Below are 25,048 nucleotides of genomic sequence, written 5' to 3' on the forward strand. Positions count from 1 at the left end.
ATAAATCTTTTCCTCTTGGCATCTTGAATCAAATTCAAGGTTAAATGGGCAGCATTTTTGAACATACCACAGAGAATGAAACATTATTATCGAATTGTATGCTGCAGTACACCTGTCTAGAAGCATCTGCACCTTTTTTCGAGTCTGCACTGCTTCTCCACTCATTTATCCAGGTTTTTCCTGAGCTTAGCATAGCATCACTCATTAAACATATTTTCACAAACTTTAATAATGCAAGCTTAAATATAATCTAATACCGTAGTGCTGTAACGTATGAGTCTGTCACTGTCGTCTAGGACTATTTAGTGCCACTGATTTGCTACAGGTGAAAGTGGTTGGGATTATTTGAGGATAATGTGATATACAAGTGACATAAAATAATTCAGGTCATGACATAACTCAGAAAGCAAACCGAATCGTCAGAGCTACTACAAGAAAGGATCCCTTAAGACGTTGTGAAGGACTTCAAATGAGTTATCACGCCCAAAGAGCTATTATTACATTTATCCAAAGAATTTCTTCATTTTTTAACCTTTTTAGCAAGAACATTTTATATTGATTTAAATGACTGATGTTTGCCAAAAATAAATAAAATGAAAAGAAAAAGTAAAAATAACATGCAAGGATAATACGGCAAAAAACACCCTATTATTCACAGCTTCAAAACTGAGACTGCTAGCCAACCACAGGGCGGAGGGGGCGGTTCCTGAAATGTAATGCGGAGCTTTAGTACGGAAGTTAGTACGTGACTTTATTGGCAGTCTCACCATCCAATCAGGATTTAGCACGTTCGTCTTTAACCAATCAAAACACTACGTTTGAGTTTTTGCGTGAGTAAATTTTTCGACGATTAATATTTCTTTTGGCTTCGTTCATCAGACATTGACCATAATGGCAAGCCACGGAAAGGAAAACGTTTCAAGTAAGACTGTAACTTCACTGTTTTTATCTATGTATAAGTCAAATTGAACTCTGTTGATATTGCTTCTGTATGCTCAGCTTTAAAATGGGGATACGTTTTGTTTTATAAAATTCTTCCTTGTAGCCTCTCTGAAGACTTGACTTTATGATTGGTGTCCTGACATGAGTCATTTTGTATCACTTCATGTTAGTACTTATGTATTACTGGACGTTGCATAGTGAGGATACATTTGATCAGCCGCGTTGAAAAGGGTTGATACATTATTTTAAGTTTAGTCTAAGTCTCTCAGAGCACTGCTTTCAGAAAAGCACCTCTAGCTGTTAGCTTAACATGACGGGTTGCCTTACTTGCAATGAGACTTGTTATTATTTTAGTGTTGGGATTGTTTTTTTCAGGCCACGTTGAGAAGGACAGTGACTCAACACGACATACTACTTCAGGTTGGTTTCACTAAAATCTTGTAAATGCTGCCTTGCACTTTAGAGGCCACTTTCATATTCATAAACAAATAAATACTTAATTATATAATATAGTATTAATGTTGTAGCCCTGCAGTATTTTTCTCCTGACATTTACGTTCTGCTTTTTGTCAGTCTTGTTACAGGCTTGTTACAGTCTTGTTACTATTTTGCTGAAAACAGGTTTCTGAACAGCATTTGATCTCTGTACACTTCTCTCACAATATCTCTGTATGAAAAGAGAGTCTGGAAACCTTAAACTTAGTTATAATAATAGTAATAATAATAATAATAATAATAATAATAATTAGTGGCATATTGATATATGATATATCAGTGGAAAAAGCTTTTTGGACATCAGTAAAAAAATGGGTGCTTCATTTAAAAATAGCACATTTAAAAGCGTAGTAGTTATTAAAAATGAAATATCAGATTGGTTTTGTTAGTATCGACCAGTATTCAAGGTTTCAATATCAGTATGGAAAAAGAAAAAGTGGTATCATGCCATCTCAATAATAATAATAATAATAATAATAATAATAATAATAATAATACACCTTATTTATATAAAACTTTTCATTGTAAATACAAAATCTCAAAGTGCTTTTCACAAAAAGCCCAACATTGAGAAGCTGAAACATTACGATTAAATAACAGCACAGTGATCCTGCTGTTTTTCACTGCATATCTGCAAAGCCACTGAAACCCATACAACCAGGTATCAAAAAGACAGTAGAGGCCAATAGAGGCTTGACCTTGGTATGTGTGCATTGAATAAGTGATCTCTGTGCAACAGTAGTCCTCAATGCTGTTGTGGTCCTGTTGTGGCTGCAAGTTACCTCCAATCTGCTGTTCAGTGAAGTGCTGTTATCTGCGGAGACTGTTCTGTATGATTTCTGGGCTGTAATGACTTAACACTTGAATAGATATTTCAGCTGTAGCACATGTGCATGCAAATTTTGTTTGTTTGTTCCAGGCCAGACACAAAACCTTACAGAGACAGATGCAGTGTTCAGAAGGTAAGATTCTGGCAAAAGATTTGCTTTATTATGGGCTAAAATAGCAAGATTTTTTAACAATAATTTTACTATAGATGAAACAACACCACTTTTTCTTTTCCAGTAACAATATGGAAACCTTAAGTATCAATGTCAGTCTGATAATTCTTCTTTAAAAATTACTATGCTTAATTTTTTTCTAGTGCTTTCAGCCTCAATCCTGCTGAGGAATACAACATGGACCACAAGAACCGAGGCCTAGCACTCATATTCAACCAGGAGCGCTTCTACTGGCAGCTAATGTTGAACAGTCGTTCTGGGACAACCGCAGACAAAGAAAATCTTAAAAAGAGGTGTATATACAGATCACAACAAAGCACACTTCATAATAGTTCTCAGCCTTATTGAGTTATCTATTGTAGATAATGTAGATCTTTGTTTTATGTCATTTTTTAGCACGTAGGATGTTTCAACAATGAAATGATAAAATTACTATGCATTAGTTTAATATTATTCACTCATTATTCATACTAGACTTAACATTTATTAACCAGTTGACCCAAAAAGAATTGTGCTTGGAATTGACATGACTTTTCATCTTTCACGTTTCAGTCGGTTTCACGTGAATTAAATGTGTTAGATCAACACAATTCTTGCCAAAAGAGGTAACTGCAAGACGGCTATTATGTAGATGTTGATATTTCATTCATGTGAAACCAACTGACACTTTATATCATATAAAGTCAATACACAGTTTTTTCAGTGCATCACCTTAGCATCCTAAACTAACATCCTAGTGCAGATATGTCTAAAGTATGCATTTGGTGTTCATAACTTGCACATGTAATACAGTAGCTTTAAATAGCCAACCATGATTTTTTTCAGGTTTATTAGCTTGGGATTTGATGTGAAAGTTTACGATGATTACAATAAAGATGAAATTCTGAAAATAATCACTGAAGGTAAGCAGATGTTACACAATCTTTTAATGCAAACTAATACCTAGAAAGCCACAGCATTTTTATTGGAGCTTTGTTTAATTTAGTTTTGCTTTCAACCTTTGATCACAGCTGCAGGTCGTAATCACATGGATGCAGACTGCTTTGTCTGCATTTTCCTGAGCCACGGTGAAAATGGCCATGTCTATGCCTACGATGCAAAGATTCACATCCAGGATATCACGGCACTTTTCAGAGGAGACAAGTGTCCAAGCCTCATAGGAAAACCCAAAATATTCATCTTACAGGTGACTCATCTTCCACTCTGGAAAAAAAGCATCTTGTTATTTGACAGTTTCATTCTTGGGGAGAAAGTACAAATCAACTGAGATTTAGTTAGTTACACTGTTGAATTTAGACAATTTTCCTAGATAAAATCAATAAATTTTCACCATCTGTTCTAAATAATGTGAGTAAAATTTTGCATAAAACTGTTTAAAGTGATAGATTAGCAAATCAAGTTTACACCGTGTTCCCTCTTTACCCTAAATGTAGTTGATCAGTGCAGACATTTTCAATGTATGAACTTGGCTTCTTTGGCTTTGCGCTGGAGCTTCAAGGCTAATGTAGCCGACAGGTTATGGAAGCTTATTCCTCATCAGTAAGCATTGTGCAGACAGCATGCCTATATCAAACGGCATGCTATTGACTACAAATAATGTATAATTAGAGACTTACCAAACTATTACTTTATTTATACAATATAATTTTGAATTGTATATAATGCATATTGAATTATACAGTGAACTCCACAAATATTTGCACCCCTGGTAAACATGAACAAAACAGACTGTAAAAAACATTCTTTATTACTTATCCTTTTGTGTTACAAATATTATTTTTTTTTATAATTCTTGACCTCCAGATTCCCTCGAACATTTTAAGACAAACATTGGGTGTATATCATGAAAAACCTCAGACTAGTAGAAAAATGTTGATTTCACATATTTTGCCAATGATCTCAAAATGTTTCCAGGGTGGAACTCAATAGTTCCATGGAGGCATTTACGTAGAATTAAACAAAGATTATGAAGAAGCCAGATTTTGACTGTAGGCCTCATCTGGCCAACTGGGGCCATTTCACTTGCCTGAGTAGTGGTATGGATACTTCACCTACCCTTCAATTTTGGTGTTTGGATGACTTATGGTGTCTACTCCCCAATCAGTTTTAGGGAAGAAAAAGAAGAAGAAAAATCCTTGCAAAAGCAATGCTTGGACCCCTAAATATAGTTACAAGCGGCAGTCAGCATGAATCAGCAAAATGAGGCCTTATGCATTTTGGGCCAATTAGGTCTAACGAGGTCTAATGCACTTTGGGCTTTATTTACAAAGAGAGGTTGAAAAATGCAAGGCAATCAAAGTTTATCAAAAGGCCTTTTTTTTGGAATAATTATTGAGCAGTGGTTTTTAAACAGGGTACATGCTTAATTTCATATGTACTGATTTATAGCTTTGTAGAAGATACTACAGATTGTTACCATAGATATCAAAAATACATGACTAATGGTAAAATTTCTGAAATAGTTGTATTTGTAAAGTGCTTTGGTTTTCAAAGTTTAAGCCTTTGATATGCATGCCATAATAAGGCCCAATGTACCCATGAGGGGTCTTTGTGGCATAGAGGAGCTAAGAGAAAGTGAGTCAGAATTTGTCAAAAAGTCTCCATTTGTTATGATTATTGATTAGGGTCTTTTGATTAGGAGTTTTGTTCAGATTGACCTTTTGAACTTTTTATGTAATAAGCTGTAGTCTTTGAATGAATTAATCAAAATACCAGACAAGGAGTCCAGTTCTATAATGTAATTGCAAAGACATTTAGGCCAGAGACCTGGATCACATGGCTCCAATTCTTTATCAGTAGATTTCATAATAACACTGTAATAGCATTTTTAATGAATGCCAAAGTGCCCCTTAAGGCTAATTTGGACCAACATTTGCACACCTCATCAGAGTCTCAATGTATACAAGTGTTTAAAGTTGTCCTTAGAAATTCTGTGTAAAAGATGCTGCTTAGAAAATTTCAGCTTGATCAGATATATGGATGCTTAGAAACAGTTATTTAGCAGTTACAGCATCCCCTAAAGCTGTACATGCCCCAAAATTGATACTACCTCAGAATCTACTATAGACTAAGATTATTAAGAGAATAAGATTAAAAAAAAAAACCTAGGGCTAATTCACAAAAAGTAGGTTTCATATATTATGCAAATTAGCAAAAAATCTAAGTGGGTGAAGCTAAAAGATCCAAGTTGCCAAGTAGATTTTCTTCAGCCAAAGAATTGGGAAAAAAAAAATTTGTTTCAAAAAATTTTGGTTAAGGAGCCAAAATGGGTTTGGCTACGTTTATACAGCAGGTAAAAGTGACCCAAATCCGATCTTTTTCTTCATATGTGACACAGATGTGTCATCTGTATGGCAGTGTGAACAGCAAAAAACGCACTGAATCTGACATTTTCAATTCCGATTTGAGATGCTTTCATATGTGGTACTGAAATCCGATACGTATCTAATCTGCGGTAATGCGACTCAGTCTGAACAGCCAGATCGCAATTCATGCGACTTTTACGTCAGTCAACATTGGTCATAATTTCATGCTGCTGAGACTCATAAACATTTAGGCTGATGTTTCTGTACAAAAAAACATTAGAAAAGACGTATCGCAACCACTATGTGCTCAAAGAGCTTTCGAATGAAACTGCCGAACGTAGCCGGAGGAGACTGAGGCTGCAGCGTCAAAAAAAAGTTTAAAGAATCCGAGGACACGAACCAAAGAAGTGGCCGTGGCCGAATAACATGCCCTTTTTACGGCAAACTCGAACACACTGTGGGTGATGAGCCCAGCTGTCAACCACTGGAACCTCATAATCGCTCATGTGATGCTGGCGAAGATGAAACTGAAACCTCCGGGAGCGACTGGCATTCGCTAGTTGTCATGATTGTTTACCTCTGGACGAGCCATGTGAAGCATTGTTTTTTTGCGCTTTAAGGAGCTGATCTGTTCAGACTGATGTCGCATACAGATCACATTTAAAAGATAATGTGAACAGTCAAACAAAAAAATCAGATTTGGTGAGAAAATCAGATTTAGGCCACTTTTACCTGCTGTTTAAACGTAGCCTTAGATTTCAGCCTTTCGAATCTAAAAGACTCAAAACCCAACATGGAAAAAATGTGGAGAGGCATCTGACTGCATACTGCTACACTGTTGGTTCCCTTCCATGTGAATGGATTTGTTTCCTGCCACAAGTTTGATATACAGCAACATCGTCAGATGTCTGTCACTGTGCCTATGCTTGGTGTATTTTATTTTGGAAGACAAGAGAAGCGTTACAGTTCAAATTCACCTCCATAAGCTGGAAACAAGTGAACAACATCAATGCGCAGCACTGAAACTTTGACCGATTTTAACAGCTTCTGCAGGTAAAACAAGAGCAACATTCATCACAAGGCTGGAGCTGCCTTTGTTGTTCGCCAGCTTCTTGTTGAAATTTGTCGTTCCACTTTAAATGGTGCAGCAGTCAGGCGCCGGAACGTAACTGCTGCGCCATTTAAGGTGGAACGACAAATTTCAACAAGAAGCTGGATAATTTAAATAAGGAGCTTTGTACATTTACCATTATTTTGCTGGCTTTTCTGTAAACTGTGTTCAGCTCAGTCATTTTGGTTTCTGTTGTCGACTAAATTCAATTCAAACTAGCAGTTGTTTTTAGTTGGCTGTGCTAGTTTTAGAGCTGAACTAGTTTTTATTTTAATCCTATGCTCTCGCTGTTATGGAGCCCCAGAGGGGATGGAGGTAAAAAAATGTTTTGCAGTTCGTATATACGCTTTTTTTTAATCGTGGTCACGATTTCTTCATTCGTTCCCTTTTTTTAATTTTAATTGTGCGCATGTTTTCTTTACTTCATGGGTATGTTTTTTTTAATTCGTGATCACGATTTTCTAATTAAAATTTCTTTTAATCGTGGTATTGTTTTATTTTTAACTCAACGCACATTGTTTGTTTTTTTGATTCATGCGCAAACAAAATAAACATAGTAGATACAGGCCACTAACAGCTCCCTAAGACTATCTGATGGGTTTGATGCGTTAGATTGATGAGATAAAGAACAGAGATGCTCATTACGTTTGATTTTGATTTGAGGAGTTATGAGGGCACTGTAGCACCTCTTCACTGCAAAGGGCCCACAGATTCATCAGTGCAGCTGCAGTTTGGTGGAGGAATGAAGGAAGACAATAAACAATCACAATCTTCACTAAACTGCACTTTCTAATGATTATATTTAACAGAGATGTAGATGCAGTGCGGCTGCTTAGCCCTGTTTCTGCTACCGCTTCAAGCGTTAGAGAATATCACACAATTACAGGAAGAAATGATTAGCGTTTCAACATCCTCACATTAATATATCTACATCTAATCCATAGATCTATTAGACTCTCTTGCTATTTGACATCATCCCATATTAATGTTTCTGTGTGTGTGTTTAATTTGAGTTTGTTGCAACAAATTGACGCTGATCATTTCTGGACACGGGACCAGAAACAGGGCTACGCGGCCGTGATGCGTCTATATCGTCTATATAATCATTAGAAAGTGCAGTTTAGTTTATTGTCCTCCTTCATTTCTCCACCAAACTGCAGCTGCACTGATGAATCTGTGGGCCGTTTGCTGTGAAGAGGATCAATAGGGTCCTCATAACCCCTCCAAATTAAAATCAGACCTGATGAGCATCTCTGTCCATTATCTTATCAATCTAACAAATCAAAACCTTTCAGACAGTCTCAGGGAGCTGTTAGTTCCTTCGGCACAGGACAAATAACACAACCTCTATCTACTACATTGATTTTGTCTGCACACGAATCAATAAAATAAACAACATGCCTTCAGTTAAAAACAAAACATGACCACGATTAAAAGAAAACGAGAGAACGAATTAGAAAATTGTGATCATGATTTAAGAAATTGTGTATGCAGAAGAATGCATACTGACTTGTTTAACCTAATAAACATAAGATTGTTTTTGTTTTTTAAAAAGCCATTAAGACGTTCATTAGAAGAATACAGTTAGAAGACCACAGGTTTTGATCTTGTCTTCTCTGTGCACTTCAGTCATTGCATGGATTTGTTAAATTTCATCAGCAGCACCTGATTTCATTTAATGAAGAATTGATTAGATAAATTGGGTATTGGGTGGTAACTGTAAATGCTGGATTTCCTGGAGGAGAGATTTGGAAATGGTTAAGATAGCACACTCAAACACGTCAAATCATAATGTATTGTTTATTTGGGGTGTTTATTCTAATGTCAGTGTTTTATGAAGAAATAAATACTGTTCAGATAAATAGCATTACAGGCATTTTCTCAGATGACTTTTGCACAGTACTGCGTGTAATTTTGTAGTGTATATAAATTGAAATTTGTAAATGGCAGGCATGTCGTGGGGACAAACACGATGACCCGGTCACTCCAATGGATGTGGTGGATAGTGAGATCAATGAGGTTGTTGTGGATGCTGGGGTGGTGTACACACTGCCTGCGGGTGCTGACTTCATCATGTGCTATTCTGTAGCTGAGGGTGAGTAGAAAACCCAATTCAGTTTATTACTCGCTACATCAGGTTCACACTTAACATCATGCAGGTCCTACTCCAATGCTGGAGACAAAGTAATGCACAATTTAATGCACTGACACATCAGTGCTGGGGTCCATAAAACATCTTAAGTAAAGTAATCCCTTAATAAAACAAAAAACGAACCTAAGCTTTAACTTTTGTAAACTCTTAAAGGGGAAAACAAATTTTTACTTGCTTTCTTAAAATAATAGTTTGATGTAGCATGTGCCGTTCATACCCCAGTCCATATATACAAAAACAGCAGCCTATTTTGAATTCATTGTTTTTATGATGTTGCAAAAACACATTTGTGTATATTCACCTATTCAGCCTACAGCAGTTTAGCTTTTCCCATTCAAGTTGAAGTGATATGGAGTGTGTCATCTGGACGGTTTTTGGAACGAGTGAATCAGAACAGAAGCCGTTTACATAAATCAGTCATAAATCAGGCACAGTAACAAAAACGGAGCTGTTTCATTTTCAAAGAGGTTGGAAAATAGTCATATGAACAATGAATTATGACTGTTTTTTTAATTATGACATAAAACTACATACATTTCCTAAGTGATAAGTGGGAAAGTAAAATACAAGAAAAATACAGAAAAATGGGCCCTTACTCTACTGTAATTTGTAGACAGGATCTGTGTGCAAGTTCTATAGTTATAGTAATATTAGAACCCTATTTGTAAATGAGATGTGTGATTGTGACAAACCTTATTAAAGTTTAAAACAGCTCCTCATAATAAAGATTTTATACCAGCTAATCCTTTTGCCCAGACCTGTGTGTCCAAGCCTAAAACCATTTACAAGCATTTATTGTTATGAGTGTGCTGTTAAAACAGGTGGAATCAATGTTCAAAAGTTTGGGATCAATATTTTTAATAATATAAAACAAACTTTAGTTTCAGCTGAATGAAAAATTGAATTCATTGTGCTAGTCCAGTTTAATTAAGTAATTACTATGAAACAAATGCTCTATAGTTCTATAGTTATGAGAGCAAGGAACTGAAGTGTGGACTCACATACAGAGTTTAGAGTTTAAGGCATAAAATTAAAGTAATATTCCACTGTAGGCTGTGCTTTGTAGCATTTCTGTTAACACAGTTAAGGGGTGTTGTTGGGCCCAACAAATTATGAAACCCCCTAAATCATGGTAAAATCACTGTAACACACAGCGTTGAGTACGTTTTTGCTTTTATATAAAAAAAAACAAAGTAAATAAATAATGTAATTTTTCATTAAGAATAATCACAATAATTGCTCATCATTCCAGTCCTATCCTTTTATACATTTATCTGCAGCCAAATTTGTTTTCTGTTATTGAAAACATGGATTCCACTCTTTTGAACGGTAATGTATGTGTTTCATAAGAAATGTTTGTTGGTAATTTGTAGCAAATGTGGTGTTCCACTGTGTTTCTCCTCAAGCAGGATTCTACTCACACAGGGAGACAGTGAATGGCTCCTGGTACATCCAGGATCTGTGTGAGATTTTGCATCAGTATGGCTCTGCACTGGAGTTCACTGAGCTTCTGACGCTTGTCAATCGCAAAGTGTCCCAACGCAGCGTGGGAAACTGCAGTGACCGCTCTGCCATTGGCAAGAAACAGGTGCCCTGCTTTGCCTCCATGCTGACCAAGAAACTTTACTTCAGACCCAAGAAAGGAAACTATATTTAGCCAGTCACTGAGACAGACACACAGACACACACTTGATGAGTTACACCAATCAGAAGCAACCAAACACACTTGATGCATACATTACAAGACAGCCACAATTAACTGGATGCTGGGCACAGTACATTTAGTGCTCAAGCCTGAAGGCAGAAAAAGAGATTTTCTGGTCTACTTGGTCAAATAAAAGGCCTGGACCTTAACTTATAGAAAATAATCGATATCTTGTGTTATAATACCAAATTAGGAAATAATCCTATAATTAGACAATTACAGTGTATCAATAATCACTTACCTTATTAATATCTGAAACTGAAATTTTGCTTTTTTTTTGGTCTATTCTGTCTTTCCTAAGCACAAATCTGAAGAAATTTTTCAAATCAAGCAAGACATATGGATAAATTAAATTTTGATGGCATGGGAATAGTCTTAACAAAACAATAGAGAATCAAAAAAATCAAACTAAAAAATAGTGAATAAATTATGAAAATACATATACAGCGTAACTACAAAATTGCATCACTTCAGACCAAAGTGTTTTTTCATATATAATATTGACTTTATTTTTCTGACATAAATAGAATTTACATCCTTTTCTTCCCAAACTAAATAACTGAATAATTATTTCTGTGAAATGTGATTCCAAGCTTTAGTATATCAGTGCACACTCTCAGTTACAGAGCCAGGAATCTGATCCAGGTGCTGTTTCATCACTTTACCTTTCACACAGTATGCTGGCCTTATTTAAATGAGGGGTTGAAACAGGTTAGTCAGGGGCACATGCGAAAATGCTTGTGCTCCAGGCTTCAATCTTTCATTTCTCTCACACACAGTGCAACATTTTTCTGCAACTTTCATTTTTAATTACATACAAAGAGGCTAAGGTAATGGAATTCCAGCACTCACTTGTTCAGGTTTGACTGTGTGTGCTGTAACAGACAAAACTGGGGTGAGGAGACAGATTTTTACTGGCAATTTCTTTGCAAAGGAGTTTTTTTTACAGAAACATGGTAACCTGGATTCAATTTTGGACATTTAAGCAAAAACATTAATTATATTTTGGCAAATTATCTTAAATATAGTCAAAATATTTAATATTTTGTTTTTTTTTTAAGATTGTTATAAGAATGTTATGAGCTTTAACTTATTTCTAGACATGTTTACTTGTTTTAAGTCTATCTAGTCAATTATTTTACTGGCACATTTTCTTATTTCAAGAAATGTTTTAAACAACCAAAGTTCTCTGCCAATGGAATACAACAATTTCACTAGATGAAATGACTTAAATCTAGAATAAGGCATCTCGAAATAAGTGTGATAATCTTATTATCACAAATCTTAAAATGAGAATGTATTTGATGTATTGACCAAATTTAAGATGATTTTTGACCAATATCTATGTTTGAGAGCAAATTTAGTATTTTAATAATGATTTCAGCTACAATATGAGAGAAAATCTGTCATTTTCAGACATGGTATATGGTATACATTGTATGATTTTTGATTTACAAACACTGATATTTTGTTCAGCAGAAAGGGCAATTCTTCTTTATGTCTTTCAGTCTCATCAAACTGTTCTAATACTTCATTACTTTATCTGTAACTTTAATCACAAGAAAAAAAAAAAACTTAAAGGAGCATTACATTGTGCCCTCCCACCTCTCAAAATTTTGCCATGTGTACTGGCTAGTTGTATTGCAGAAATAAAATCTGAGCCAAACATAAGCCTAAGCTTTCATTGAATGCCACTGTGTGAAAGTCCATACTGTTTTCATTAGGGATGCATTGATAACATTTTTTTCAGACCGTACAAGCACAAGTAGGCTACATATTCTTATTACTCACCGATGCCAAGCCCGATACCATACTGAGTAACCTTTGTAGAATTAAGTAGTTGTTAGTGTAAATGAAATATATAAAATAATGATAATTATATCATTAAAATGTTGCTGATTTTAAATAAAATGCATTAGCTAGCTATGCTGCATTAGTCCTACCTGGGATTGAGTAATGTTGCAGTGGAGAAGAGTGGGCAAAAAAGCACTTCTGTACCGCTGTAGGTACAAGTCATAGTTTTGCTCCTTGCCTCTCTCTTTCAACAACAGTCTCCGTAGCACAGCGACAGCAGGAATCACATCCGAGGCTAAAGCATCCGATGAATTTGCGCTGCGTGTTTTACGTCTTGTTCTGAGTATTTTGTTTGGCTGGTTGAGCTGTAGCTGAATGTCCTCTAAGGTCAGATATACACTGTGCGATTTTAGAAATCTTGTTCTTTGGTGACTTAAACTGTACATTTGAATAGACCATCATGTACAGACAAAGCCTAAGATTTGTATGCGAAACGCAGCCTTTACAGACAGCTCTGTCTACAAACAGTTTAAGATATAGCTGTTTCATTCAAAACAACATGCTGCCAACTGAGTACTGAGCTTAGAGAAACTGAGCAGCTCACCTAACACTGCGAACTAAAGTTAAAAGCAGGCGGTGATGTACACTGAAGAACAATACAGCCTTCCTACTGGCTTTCTACAGCCTATTTTACAAAAGACAATCACCGTATTAACATTTATACCTTGCTATTATATTCAGTCAAACAAAGTAAAGTTGGCACAGAGGTACTTTGATAGCAAATGTCGACTTTTTTCTACTCGGTTTAGTTGACCTGTGTGTCTCCACAGAAGCAGTTGTGATTGTGTTTGTGTTTAGAACGGGCTAAAATTACACAGTGCGTTCCTGGCAAGAATCTGCCAGGGCTGAATGTTTGAAATGGTTGACAGTTTGTGTGAGACTTTCATGAAGTCAATAACACTTCACTGTGTAAACAGAGCCTCCTTCACTCATTAGCGCAACAGCTATACTTGGCTTACACAGTGGGAATCAGATGAATTTTTATAAGTACAAGTGAATGAGCACAATTTTGGCCCGATACCCGATACCAGTATCAGTGTGATGCATCCCTAGGTTTAATTGTGCAACTTTCAGTTTAATTGATCTGTCAATCAGGAGTATGCATCTCTGAATTTACAACAATTCTTTAGAAAACAATGCATTATGAAATGTTAAATTTCATCATAATTTGATTTATGATTATGATTGTGATTATGATTGATGATTGTTTTTTTTTATTAAACTGTGTTTATACCATATTTCATTACTGTTTGAACAAAATCTTATATCTCCAAATTGGTAAGTTTCCAGGACAAATTTTAAAAAAATTCTCAGATTTCAGTGTGAGTTATTGTCATTGCCTTTATTCAGTGTAATTCTGGAGCATTTGCATTGTAACGTAAGGGCAGCTAGCTAAATTTTGATTAAGCAGGAAATCCGTCTTGTTCTTTGCAGACTGTGTCCCATTAATCAATGTTGTTTACTTAAATAGTATCCTTGTAACAAAAACTTTAAAGCTGGACAGTTTTTTTCCAGTCTGTCATGAAAGGCTCTTATTTTAGGAAAAGCTCCATTAGGGATGGGACAGATTATGACAGTATCAGTAGTTTGATGGTTTTTGCTGTCATCATGTAATTCATAAAAGTATTTATAAAGTAATAAAATGTAGTTAAGAAATAACTATAGCTAGGGAGGAAGACCAGAAGTTCTTCTAGGAAAGTTCTAGATAGAACTACCACTCCGTAATCTCTTCTAAGTTGAGGGCAATCCTTAGAGAGTCCAGAGGGAATGGCTTCCTGTGGCACTTTTGTGCAAAACTGCAGTTTATAAATGGCTAATACTTTTTATTGTTCTCTCAACACAGAATAGCCTAAAATATTTATAAAATTTCAGCCAGTGAGCTCATTAGCTTACTGACCAATCAGCACTCAGCAGCCATAATGCTAATATACTACTATGCAAAACGTGCTTGCTGTAGAAAAATGAAAAGGTATTTCTGGAGGTTCTAGCATGAATGGTTAGAAATAGTTTAATTTTATGATTTTATCTATTTAGCTCCTTTCACTCCAATTCGTTAAGGACTCACTTGCGCGGGCCCTTTAGCATTTCGCAATCATGTTTTTCATGTATAAGGGTTAATAAGAAATGACCAGACATATATAGTTTAAGACTGTCATATCCCTATATAGGGATAAATAGTTAAATAGTGAAGCTGTCCCAAATAATGTGAGCAATAAACTACATAACTAGAAATTGCTTAAAATGATGGTTCAGTGAAAAATGTAATTTACAGTACACCCTTAACCCATATGTAAACTATGGAGGTCTAGGTTCACCAGTTAGCATTTTGCTAACTGCATGCCAAAACCATCACACACAGTAAGTAATCTCAAATAGACTTGCTTTTGTGTTTTCTGACACTGTAAGACTGTTATCTATAAAAATGGGCAAAAGTACAGACAAAAAATTAATGTTTGCTTTTTAATTTAAGCTTTGTGGAAGTTTGAACTTCCCAGCAAGTGTACCTGTGGCAATTTAGGCATTCCTGTTGACCCATGCTAATTGGTGGAGTATAAGCTTCCTTTACTTGTTCATCTGAAGTACCTGCTTATGAGGACAGTTATCTTCATGATATGATAGGTCTGTCATGAAACTTCTTGGGCATTACTTAACAAAATAATGAGTCATGCCATTTGCCAGTGGTCAAATGTGGCTGGTAACATGGGCAACGCTGACCTACTCTCAAGTAAAGAAACAGGAAGCTCAGTGTGTAAAGATGTGGGCCTAAGTACAGCTGGGTCCTCTAGCAATAGCTGCTTACATTACATACAAGCAACTTCATTTCACAGTCATTCAGGAAGGCATTGCCTCAGATTAAGAAAATTCAGTGGCAAATTAACACAGACAGTTTGAAATGGTAACAAATGTGCAGTAACGAGTTCATATGCACTTTCGCTGATTTAAACAACATCAAGAACGACTTTAGGCTTTACTTTCCCTGGGCGAGCTCTTAAGTATCAGAGAACCTGCCGTTCATGGTTTTGTTTTGTTTTCCCACCTGTTTTCAGACAGTTCTGTCTCCCTGCACTGGGATTGGCTAGTAGTTCATACCACAGACAAATCCCATCACACGACACGGGACTCAACTACTTTGTCCAACCTGCTTTCTTTAGAATAGGGGTTCTCAACCTTTCCCAGATAGCAAACGTCCGGCACTTACTTGCGGCCCACACACCGCATGGAATGATGGCACAAATGAGGGCCAAATGCGGTTGCCAGAACTCAGCCAGTTTATAGCTATAAAAGGGCCGCATCTTTAAACCACCAGGGCCAGAAATGACCCACAACTCAACCACATGTAAAACAACTGGGCTGTTACCCTGCCATATGTGGCCCAGATCCAAATTTTACTGATGCCCCTCCCAATCCCATTAATTAACTTAACCCCTGTGATTAATAATCATCCTTTAATCATGTTTTCCATCAATATATCAATACAACAAACATTTAAATGTCTCACTTTATTTTAATAATAATTTCAATATTTAAACATCCATATAAAATGAAACACTGTTTGCACAAATAAACATGAATGAAATGTAAGGGTCTCAATGCAAGAACACAAATCAATATAGTGCTAATTAGACACAGTACAATATTACATATACAACCAACTTAAAGGGGAACTCCACCAATTTCCTGCATAATTAAACGGTTGAGAGGCACAATTTAATGCATAATCATGGCGTTAAGATGTAAGCAGTCATTCAGAGTGGTTTGGTATGAAATGCTCCGAGAAACTTACCGAGTCAGAATTGTTCACAGTGGTGGTGATAGGAACCAGACGTCCACCTCTAAAGGCTCCCTCACAGAAAGTTACTACATGAAATGGCTACGACTACACTGCCTGATGACTGAGACACTGTTTCATGGTAGTTTTTGATACAATTTTTGGTCTAAAACATTTTTCATTCATTTAACATTTTATTCATTTAATCAGTTCATGGAGGAAGGAAGGGTATTGTAAGGCAAATTGTCACAAAAAAAGCTTATTTTTCAGATTCATGACTATTTTACCATCATCAATGTTACACATAAAACTAAGTAGATTTACTGGTGGTTTTGGGTAGTAAATAAAATATCTATATTTGTGTTGTGACCCCTGGTTCCTATCATCACTACTGTAAAGAAATCAGTCAGTAAGTTTCTCTGTAATCAAATATTTCATATCAAACCACTCTGAATGACTTTACATGTCAAGAACTTAATGCTTCAGAAAATGTAATTAATGAATTAATCTTAAAAGTTTTTAAATTCATTGAAATTGGTGGAATTCCCCTTTAACGTGCACATGAATAAATGACTTGCATTAAGATCAATTGTTTGCATGCATCTTGTCATTATAAAAACAAGAACTAGTTTTCCATTTCCAAATGAGAACAGCAATGGTCAGCAAAACATATCCAAAGTCCAAATGGTTTTGAGGGGAACAACTAAAAATGTTCAAAGCGGTGGTCCGCTTTAAATATTAACATGAGATGCTGGTTTCCTAGCCTGGCTCTTCTCCGTTCTTGTCTTTCTCGCCTTCCTCCCTCACGGTCCATGGACAGGTGTAGCCATCTCTTTATCCACATCTCAATTTCTTGAGCTGTGGCTTTTGATGTTCCCCTGTTGTGTCTTACAGCACCTAAAAATAACAATCCAACTTTTATATTATCTCAAATATAGTTTAGATAACAACTTTTCACATTTGGAAGATTCATGTAGAAACTGCTGTAACTGGCATAGCCCAATTAAAATGTACAATTGTACTGTACAATTATCTAATTAACTTACACGAATATTGGTAAAGCAGAGTACCATCTGGGATTAACATTGCATAGAATGATAGCAAAGAAGAGGGACAGATACAGATGCCAGTACAGCCACTGTATCATCATGGGAGGGCTGCATCTCAGCCACCTTTAAACCTCCACTGCCAGAAATAACCCAGAACTCAACCACACGTAAAACAATCGGGCCATTACAAAGCATTTCTAAGGCCCTTAAATTTCCTTAATTGGATTGAAAAGTCATACAATCAGCTAAAGGAAAAAAAGCTTAAACAACACTGGGTAGAACAAAGCTGATAAATTTCACTTCTAAATACCTGCAGCAAAAAACAGCATTTACACATTTTCAATCAAATATGCATAACCCACAAAATCAGAAGAAAGTAACATATCTATGATTACTTCTTTTAGAAGCAAGTTTTGAAACCCCGCCTTTCCATTTATGCCCCTCCAGTTAACTGCCAATAAGTTGGTCACTGTGCATCTCATGACTCTCCAAACTTTCACATCAAAACCACCCTGGAGTCCTAAAGTAGTGATCTGTGAATACAAACAGAAAGTAATTCTCATTAAACCAAATAAAGGAATCAACTTCAAGAACGGATCTTCCTGGTTCTATTACAAACCACATGTATCCACCCCATGTCTGGAAAACCAGGGTATACCAGGGGTAAAACGCCCCCTGTTTCATTCATGAAATAGGCTACATAAGTAATATCATTACATGCACACCAACCTCCCCAAGTAAGAAAAAGAACTTCTGAGATAAGAACAAAATATCATATTTGGATTGTAATTTTGTTTGCGGTTCCTCTAGTTTGTGTAAAATGCATACAATTTTATGACTGACCAGGTGATTACTGGTTTTCTGTTCATTAAACCAGGGAAATGAGAGGACACTCGAGTCATTGACTCATTGTCCATGGATTTCCATGAATAAAAACTGAAGCAAAACGTGATTTACTTTACTCTTTTTTTGCCCTCTCAAATAATGCACTTGAAATTGCATCAAAGAGAACACCAAGCTAGAAAGATATCAAAATTTAAATGTAAAAAAGGAACAAGCACCTCTCCTCTTTGCCCTTACATTTTCTCATCTTCTGTGCTCAATTTAAAATAAGAAAGATTCTAATGCTTTAGACCAGATTGCATTTTCATAGATTTTCACCTGTCAACCAGGTGAAGAACAATCAGGACAACAGCACGCTCAGCATCAAGGGCTTTACATGAAGCATGGCCAAGAGTTTGCAGCTATTTTTTCATTAGCAGATGAGGCGAAGCAGAGCAATATATCCACTGGTGTTGCTTACTATATCTTCATACATGACCTGTTAAAAAAGTGTTTAATGGCCAAGTTACTTGGTTTATTAGTTTAAATTGTTGCTAATTCATTGACTGAATCATCAGCTTAAGTTAGCTTTTTATTTTAAGTGTCTGTTCCACCTTAACAGTGCACCAGTAACTTTTATATGCATTTAGGCACCAGAATGTAACTGCTGCACCATCTAAGGTGGAACAGAAATTAAAAAAAAAAAAAGTGATGGATGAAAGGGGGAATGTATAGGCCCACTATTCCAGTAGATGCCATGTAGAGAAATTTTCTACAAAGTTTGCATCAGATGTGGATATACTGCTCTGCCATCACCTCGCCTGTTTAAATGCTAAGTATATTGTGGAGGGCTTTTGAACTAAGCTGGCTAAAAGCCATTGTTAGCTCTAACATTACATTCCCAAACAAGGCCCGACCTAACGTATATACTATGACAAGGCGGTTGTGTGGACCAGTACAATTACAAGTTAATAATTTTGAGTGCATTTTTGGTATCAGACAAGGTGGACCATAGCTTTATATCCATATCTGATGCTCACTATGTAATTTATAAGATAGTCTGTGATACTGGATTAATCTCTGTGGTTAACAATAATAATAATAATAAATAATAATAATAAAGTTTAAAATGAAAGATTCTTCCTTCTTGCTTAATGTGTACAGACCTTGTAAGCATCACAAGTGAATATGTTGCTGTTTCACCTCATTTTCTAGCATAAATTTGGCCACCACAGTATAGATAAAGTCCTTTCCACTGAGCGTGCTGTTGGCCCCAACTTGATGATATGATTGACAGGTAGGCATCTGTGAAAATTAAAACACAATTCTCTCTTTGATAATGCAATTTCAAATGCATTAGAGTGCAAATGCATATAAAGTAAATCAGATTTTAATTGTAATTTTGATACCAGTATTGCTAACCACATTAGGGATGCAACAAACGATTAATTTGATAGTCGAATAATCTAACGATTACTGAAACGAATAATCAGTTATTCAGGTTATGAATCACTACATTTCCAAACAACTCTTATGTAGCTATAAGCTTTTAAATTTAGCTTGAGGTTGTTTTATGAATTTTATGCTGTTTTATGCTAACTAACAATGAAGACAAAGATGAATAACATTCAAGAATTCACTGTGGAAAGTAGCAGCAATAAAATATAACAAAAATAAATATGTTTTTCTTTAATCAAGTAAATAAGAAAAAATCAAACCAAATTTAAACAGTGCAGTCTGTGCTCTGTGCCCTCCGCTGTCTGTCTACACTCCGTTGCAACTAAATTCTATAATCATGGGTCTTTATTGAAATGGAGGAAAGTCAGCATCTCTTCTTGCTCTTGTGAGAGTCTCGCTCTCCTCTGAGAGCAGATATTCCCCACTGCAGAGACAATGGGTTAAATTTGAACGACTTTGTGTAAATATTTCATTTCAGCGGTAACCCTTAGTCCAGCTGCCCTGTATGTTCACAGAGAGCTATGTTCTGAGACTGTTTGCGAGTGGTGGCCAATGTTCGCGGAGAACAGAAAACTGTTTGGAATCGCTCTCCTGTGTTTGCCGAATCTGAACGAACAGGTGGCCTCGACGCTAAGATGATGATGCAGTGTTTAAAAGTGTGAACATTATCTGGAAAGCTCGGCTCACAACATGAAGTAGGACGGAATTTAACATTAACTAACTAGCTCGCTAGCACAACTATCACCGCGTCCCAAACCACACACTTCTGTACTTCACATACTACACTAATGAGTGCACTTCTAATGGTATATGCGCTATTTTTACGCACTATTTAGTGAACTAGTATGCGGTGTAAGAAGAGGTGTATCTTACAGAGATGAATCTTCTTCACCCAGTGAGCCGACAAGTTTCCTCTTCAGATACTCCAACATGGAGCATGTGTTCCTATGCCAGCTAAGGATGGCTTTACAAATAGCACAACTGACAACTGAGTTTATGCCAGGTAAGGTTGGCTTTACAAACAGCACAACTGACAACTGAGTCTAGCGTGAAATGCTCCCACATTTTTGAGGATTTTGTTTTTGAGGCTGACATCCTCAAAAACGCTTTTGTCAACTCTCCAGTAAGCGGTAATGTCAAAAGATTCCTAGTGAGCATGAGAAAGAGGTGTAATGACATCAACTAATTGACTATTAAATTAGTTGCCAACTAATTTGGTCATCGATTTTAGTCGACTAAGTTGAATAATCGTTTCACCTCCAAATCACATCAAGCATAACTACAAAATTCTGGAAATTTCAATAAAGCTACTCACAAAATATCTAAATCTCTGTGCAAATTAGATGTTAATAATAGTATACAAAATGGGAAACTGAATTGGTAAAACTGAATTACAATTTTCATTTTGAGCCCAAATTTCAAATATGAGTGAAAACTTTTAATGGAAAAACAGGAATGCATAGGCATTTTACATATTACATTTTCATTTTAACTTTAGTGATGCTTCCAAAGCATCTGACGATACATCATGTGCTGAAAAAAGTCTTACAACAAAAAATGATAGACGTTCTGACTATATTTCACAGAAGGGAGTAATCATTTGACTAAACTGTACAGTATCCCTAAATTTGCACTCCAGAAAGTCTGTATGCTTTTTTGAGTTTTATTTCTTATTGCTGATAAATATAATATGCAGAGTCTCTTGCAGAGACACTCAACAAGTACCCTGTCATGCTGACCATATTAATGATTCACTGGCCACTCTGCGTTCAACACAAAGTGAGAAAATTGTAATGTACCCACATGAGCTGGATCTCATTAAAGTGTTTACAATCAATGATTTCAGTAGATCAGGCAGGACAGAAGACAAAGTGCTGGAGTTGAGAAACACATACTGATACGTCAGTGCAACAAGCATTTCGTAAGAACTGTTTTTTTTTAAGTCTGGGCAGTCCCTCACTTTCAATATGCTGCAAAGAGTTGAGATCCTTAAGTGGAAGTAGCCCTTCATCAAGTATCCAACCTTGATGTCCTGTAAATCTTGAACCATCTTCAGGATGACTAAGCTGATCCATGTTTATCTCTTGCTTTGTGAGAACACTACGAAGTAAACCTGGAAGATATACAGAGCATATGTTAAAGTATATGTTAGTAGGATCCTGCAAAAAGTGTTTGTTAATGCTAGCTCCGTATGATTAAACAAGCATCTAGCTCTGTGCCAGTACCACCTAAGTTTAGACTCATCACTTCTTCTTCTAACATGTGCAATAAAAAGTCCCTTCCAATAACCTGCCACAGTGTTTAATTGACAAGAGTGCCTCATTGACAGTGAAATGCAATTGCAAACAGGACTGCAATTGAATTTAAATTTTGGCAGAGCTGAAACATGATGCGGAAATGCAACTGCAAATGGGCAATTTTCTTCTTTTTTACTATGTCAAGGGTCATAAGAGCGACAAGAGTCATAATCATTAAGACGATGGCTGCATTTGTTTTCAAGCTAACTTGATGCTTAGACAACTGTAAATATCCAATTGAAGCAGCATTTTCAAATTTGCATTTGAAATTAAATAAAGCACAAAATATGTATATATAATGTTACATATTTAATTACTGACAGTGAATAACTGATTTTTTTCTCTTTCAGATTAACCAAAAACATAACGAACTGATTAATGGATTAGGGAAATTATTATAGTTCCTAATCAAATTATCAAACTCGATCAAGTTACGTGAAGACATGGAAAAATCTGAGACTTTACAGAGTACTGGTCACAAAGAGTTTAGAACCCCTGTTCTATAAAATCAGAGACGGGGAACTGAAGGTCAGAGTACAACACAGTTTGCTGATTTCCCTTCAACTAAACATGGCTCATGATTTGCATCAGATGTGTTTGAGCTGGAAAATCACGAACCATACACGAAACCCACGTTTCAAGACTGGCATTCCTGATCCCTGACAGAGATTTAGAGGCTTGCCACTATTAATCTCTTCAGCTTGCTCTGCAGTTAGCTGTCCTCTGGGCTCTGAAGTTGTCTGTCTTCTAAATTCTGGAGCTGGCTGCGTTCTAACTTCTGAATTTGGCTGTCTTCTGAGTTCTGGAGTGAGTTGTGTCCTGAAGTCTTGGGATGGAAGTCTTCTGAGTTCTGGAGTTGGATGTCTTCTAAATCCTGAGTTCAGACATCTGTTCAGCTCTGGGGTTGGTTGTCTGCTCACCTCTGGGGTCGGCGGTCTGCTCAGCTGTCTGCTCAGCTCTGGGGTCGGCGGTCTGCTCAGCTCTGGGGTCGGCGGTCTGCTCAGCTCTGGGGTCGGCCGTCTGCTCAGCTCTGGGGTCGGCCGTCTTGTGAACTGCGGTGGAGTTATCCTGGGGGCTGATGGAAGTTGTTTTTTGAGTGACGGTTCCTCATCATCACTGTCCAGCAGTCTTCTGCTGGGTCTTGGAAAGAAATAAACAAAGTTTGATGAAATTTACAGATACACAGACCATGAACTTGTATGACTAATTCCAATTACAATTTCCAGTTTAAGGACTGACAGCCAACAAATTTTTTCTTGAAAGCAACAGGCAACAAAGACAATGACTTAATAATTATATTTAACATTAGAGCCTTAAATTTGTTCTTTTTAGGAGTATTAATCTTGCTCTTGTGGGCACACAATATGCTTTTTCTTTACTTAATGCTGTATTGACATCTTTGTTCATATACTTCCTTATAACTGAATAAGTCAGCTGTCACCAACACTCCTGGAGCTTTGCCTTCCTGCAGGTTTCACCTTCAACTCAAATGTAACACCTTCTGAAGGCATTAATTCTGTGAATCAGGCGTGATCAACTGGAGTTGAAGCTGAATTCTGCAAGAAGGTAGCCCTCTGGGAGCAGGGCAGGTGACCACAGCAATAATCTTTCCTAATGGTTAAACTCGCTGTAATAACATTTTCATAGTAGACTATAATATATACTTAAACGTAATATGTAAACTGTCAATTTATTCTTTTTTTTTTTATTTAAATTTCACACTAAGGAATGCATTAGTTAATTTTAGTTAACCAATTCTCAATATAAAGACCTTCCATCCAATGACCGCTGGGTTAGACTCCAGCACCCCCCGCTACCCAGAGGGATAAGTGGCTTAGAAAATGTGTATGTGAGAAATTCTCAGTGTAAAGTGCAACTAAGAAAGACACTAACCTTTTTTTCGTTTTGACTTTTTGGGCAACTCCTCTTCTGCCTCATCTTGTGTTTGAAGATCGGTTAAGTTTTCGGCTAGGGGAAGCTTCAGTCTGGCCTCTGCATATGTATCTGTGAATGACAACATGTAAATTCTAGTGCCCTTCATTAACTTTTTTTAATTGTTAGTTTGAAAAAAAAAACTGATAAAAAACACACCTGCAGTGTAAATCAATTTAACTTGGTAGGACCTCCATCCTTGCCTTGGCTGCTCTTTATTTCTGGCTGCCTTAATCATTTTACAGCTTTTGTATGGCGGCCACAGACAGACTCCATTGCTAACCCATTCTGCTGGCACCACTTCAACTTCATCTGTTTCTTGAAAAATAACAATGTTATACATCTCCTAAAAAGAGAAGGTAGACATCTGTCACTTCATAATCTGAAATCTGAATATTTTTTAAACACTCTTAAATAATGTACTTTTAAGGCACATTAAATCAAAATACACACAAAGTGACAGGGTTTCAGGCCCACCAGGGAACACAGTGGAAAATGCTGAAGACAGCAATCCGTGCTAATGTGTACAATGTCCACTTGATATTCAATAGTAATTTGTAGAACAAAAAAGCTGGTTTTTAAAAAAGTTCAAAATAAAAAAAAATACCACAACTAAATGGAGGGAAAAAAAACAGTTCAGCCCTACTTTGTATGAAGCAAGGGAATAACAACAAAATGACCCTCCAGTGGCAGACGCACACACTTTTGAACATTGCCTTCAAGCTGGCAACACTTCAAATTTTGGGAAAGGTTGGATACAGAAAAGTCTCTAGAGTCAACAGCATAATCAAAAAACTTTTTGCACTGTCTGTACTCTTTATAGACCATATACTCTGTATCTTCAAAAAAAAAGTATATTTTCAACCAAGACAAATTTGTTGTTGATTTTATTACAGTTGTCCCCTTCAGAGTTCCTGATTACCTGCTCCTCAAATGTTAACTCCTTAAACTGAGTGACTGTCTCCCCGAAGCACAACGGTACAGGTCCATCAAAGTGTTGCCCTCTTGAAGTTCTCCTATTTCTGAAGCTAACATCATGACTCAAATCAGTTGCAGCAAACTCTGAAAGTCTGCGAATTACTTGGGGCAATGGACAGTGAGATCATCTAACCAATTTTTTAAGCTTCCTTAGATAATTCTCAAAGGGAAAACCAGA

The 25,048-nt window shown here is 36.4% G+C and overlaps 2 protein-coding genes across 3 annotated transcripts; one reads left to right on the top strand and one right to left on the bottom strand.

The window, feature by feature from the left end:
* The first annotated feature begins 801 nt into the window (after positions 1-801).
* LOC118810794 (caspase-6-like) lies at positions 802-16,406 on the top strand. 2 transcript variants are annotated; one of them, XM_036574847.1, is made up of 8 exons: positions 802-922; positions 1,318-1,362; positions 2,357-2,399; positions 2,582-2,731; positions 3,264-3,340; positions 3,449-3,624; positions 8,805-8,949; positions 10,413-16,406. In XM_036574847.1, the coding sequence occupies exons 1-8, from the start codon at positions 892-894 to the stop codon at positions 10,661-10,663; spliced, it is 918 nt and encodes a 305-aa protein (XP_036430740.1). In that variant the 5' UTR covers positions 802-891; the 3' UTR covers positions 10,664-16,406. The 2 variants fall into 2 exon arrangements, with proteins under 2 accessions (XP_036430740.1, XP_036430741.1); XM_036574848.1 differs by having other exon boundaries at positions 803-922; positions 10,416-16,406.
* Positions 16,285-24,235, bottom strand: LOC118811081. Its single transcript, XM_036575290.1, has 4 exons — positions 24,052-24,235; positions 23,854-23,964; positions 22,881-23,012; positions 16,285-17,261 (listed from the first exon to the last, which is right to left on the bottom strand). The coding sequence occupies exons 1-4, from the start codon at positions 24,233-24,235 to the stop codon at positions 17,038-17,040; spliced, it is 651 nt and encodes a 216-aa protein (XP_036431183.1). The 3' UTR covers positions 16,285-17,037.
* Positions 24,236-25,048: the final 813 nt, after the last annotated feature.

The sequence above is a fragment of the Colossoma macropomum genome, unplaced genomic scaffold (genome assembly GCF_904425465.1).
Source record: "Colossoma macropomum unplaced genomic scaffold, Colossoma_macropomum, whole genome shotgun sequence".
Taxonomy (NCBI): domain Eukaryota; kingdom Metazoa; phylum Chordata; class Actinopteri; order Characiformes; family Serrasalmidae; genus Colossoma; species Colossoma macropomum.

Excerpts from the sequence above, each read along its gene's own strand:
- LOC118810794 (XM_036574847.1), top strand. The coding sequence starts at position 892 with ATGGCAAGCCACGGAAAGGAAAACGTTTCAA. Across the intron at positions 923-1,317 it reads CGGAAAGGAAAACGTTTCAA|GCCACGTTGAGAAGGACAGT; the intron begins GTAAGACTGTAA and ends TGTTTTTTTCAG. Across the intron at positions 3,341-3,448 it reads TCTGAAAATAATCACTGAAG|CTGCAGGTCGTAATCACATG; the intron begins GTAAGCAGATGT and ends CTTTGATCACAG.
- LOC118811081 (XM_036575290.1), bottom strand. The coding sequence starts at position 24,235 with ATGTATAACATTGTTATTTTTCAAGAAACAGATGAAGTTGAAGTGGTG. Across the intron at positions 23,965-24,051 it reads TAAATTGATTTACACTGCAG|ATACATATGCAGAGGCCAGA; the intron begins GTGTGTTTTTTA and ends TGTCATTCACAG. Across the intron at positions 17,262-22,880 it reads GCAGACCGCCGACCCCAGAG|ATAATATAAAAGTTGGATTG; the intron begins GTGAGCAGACAA and ends ACTATATTTGAG.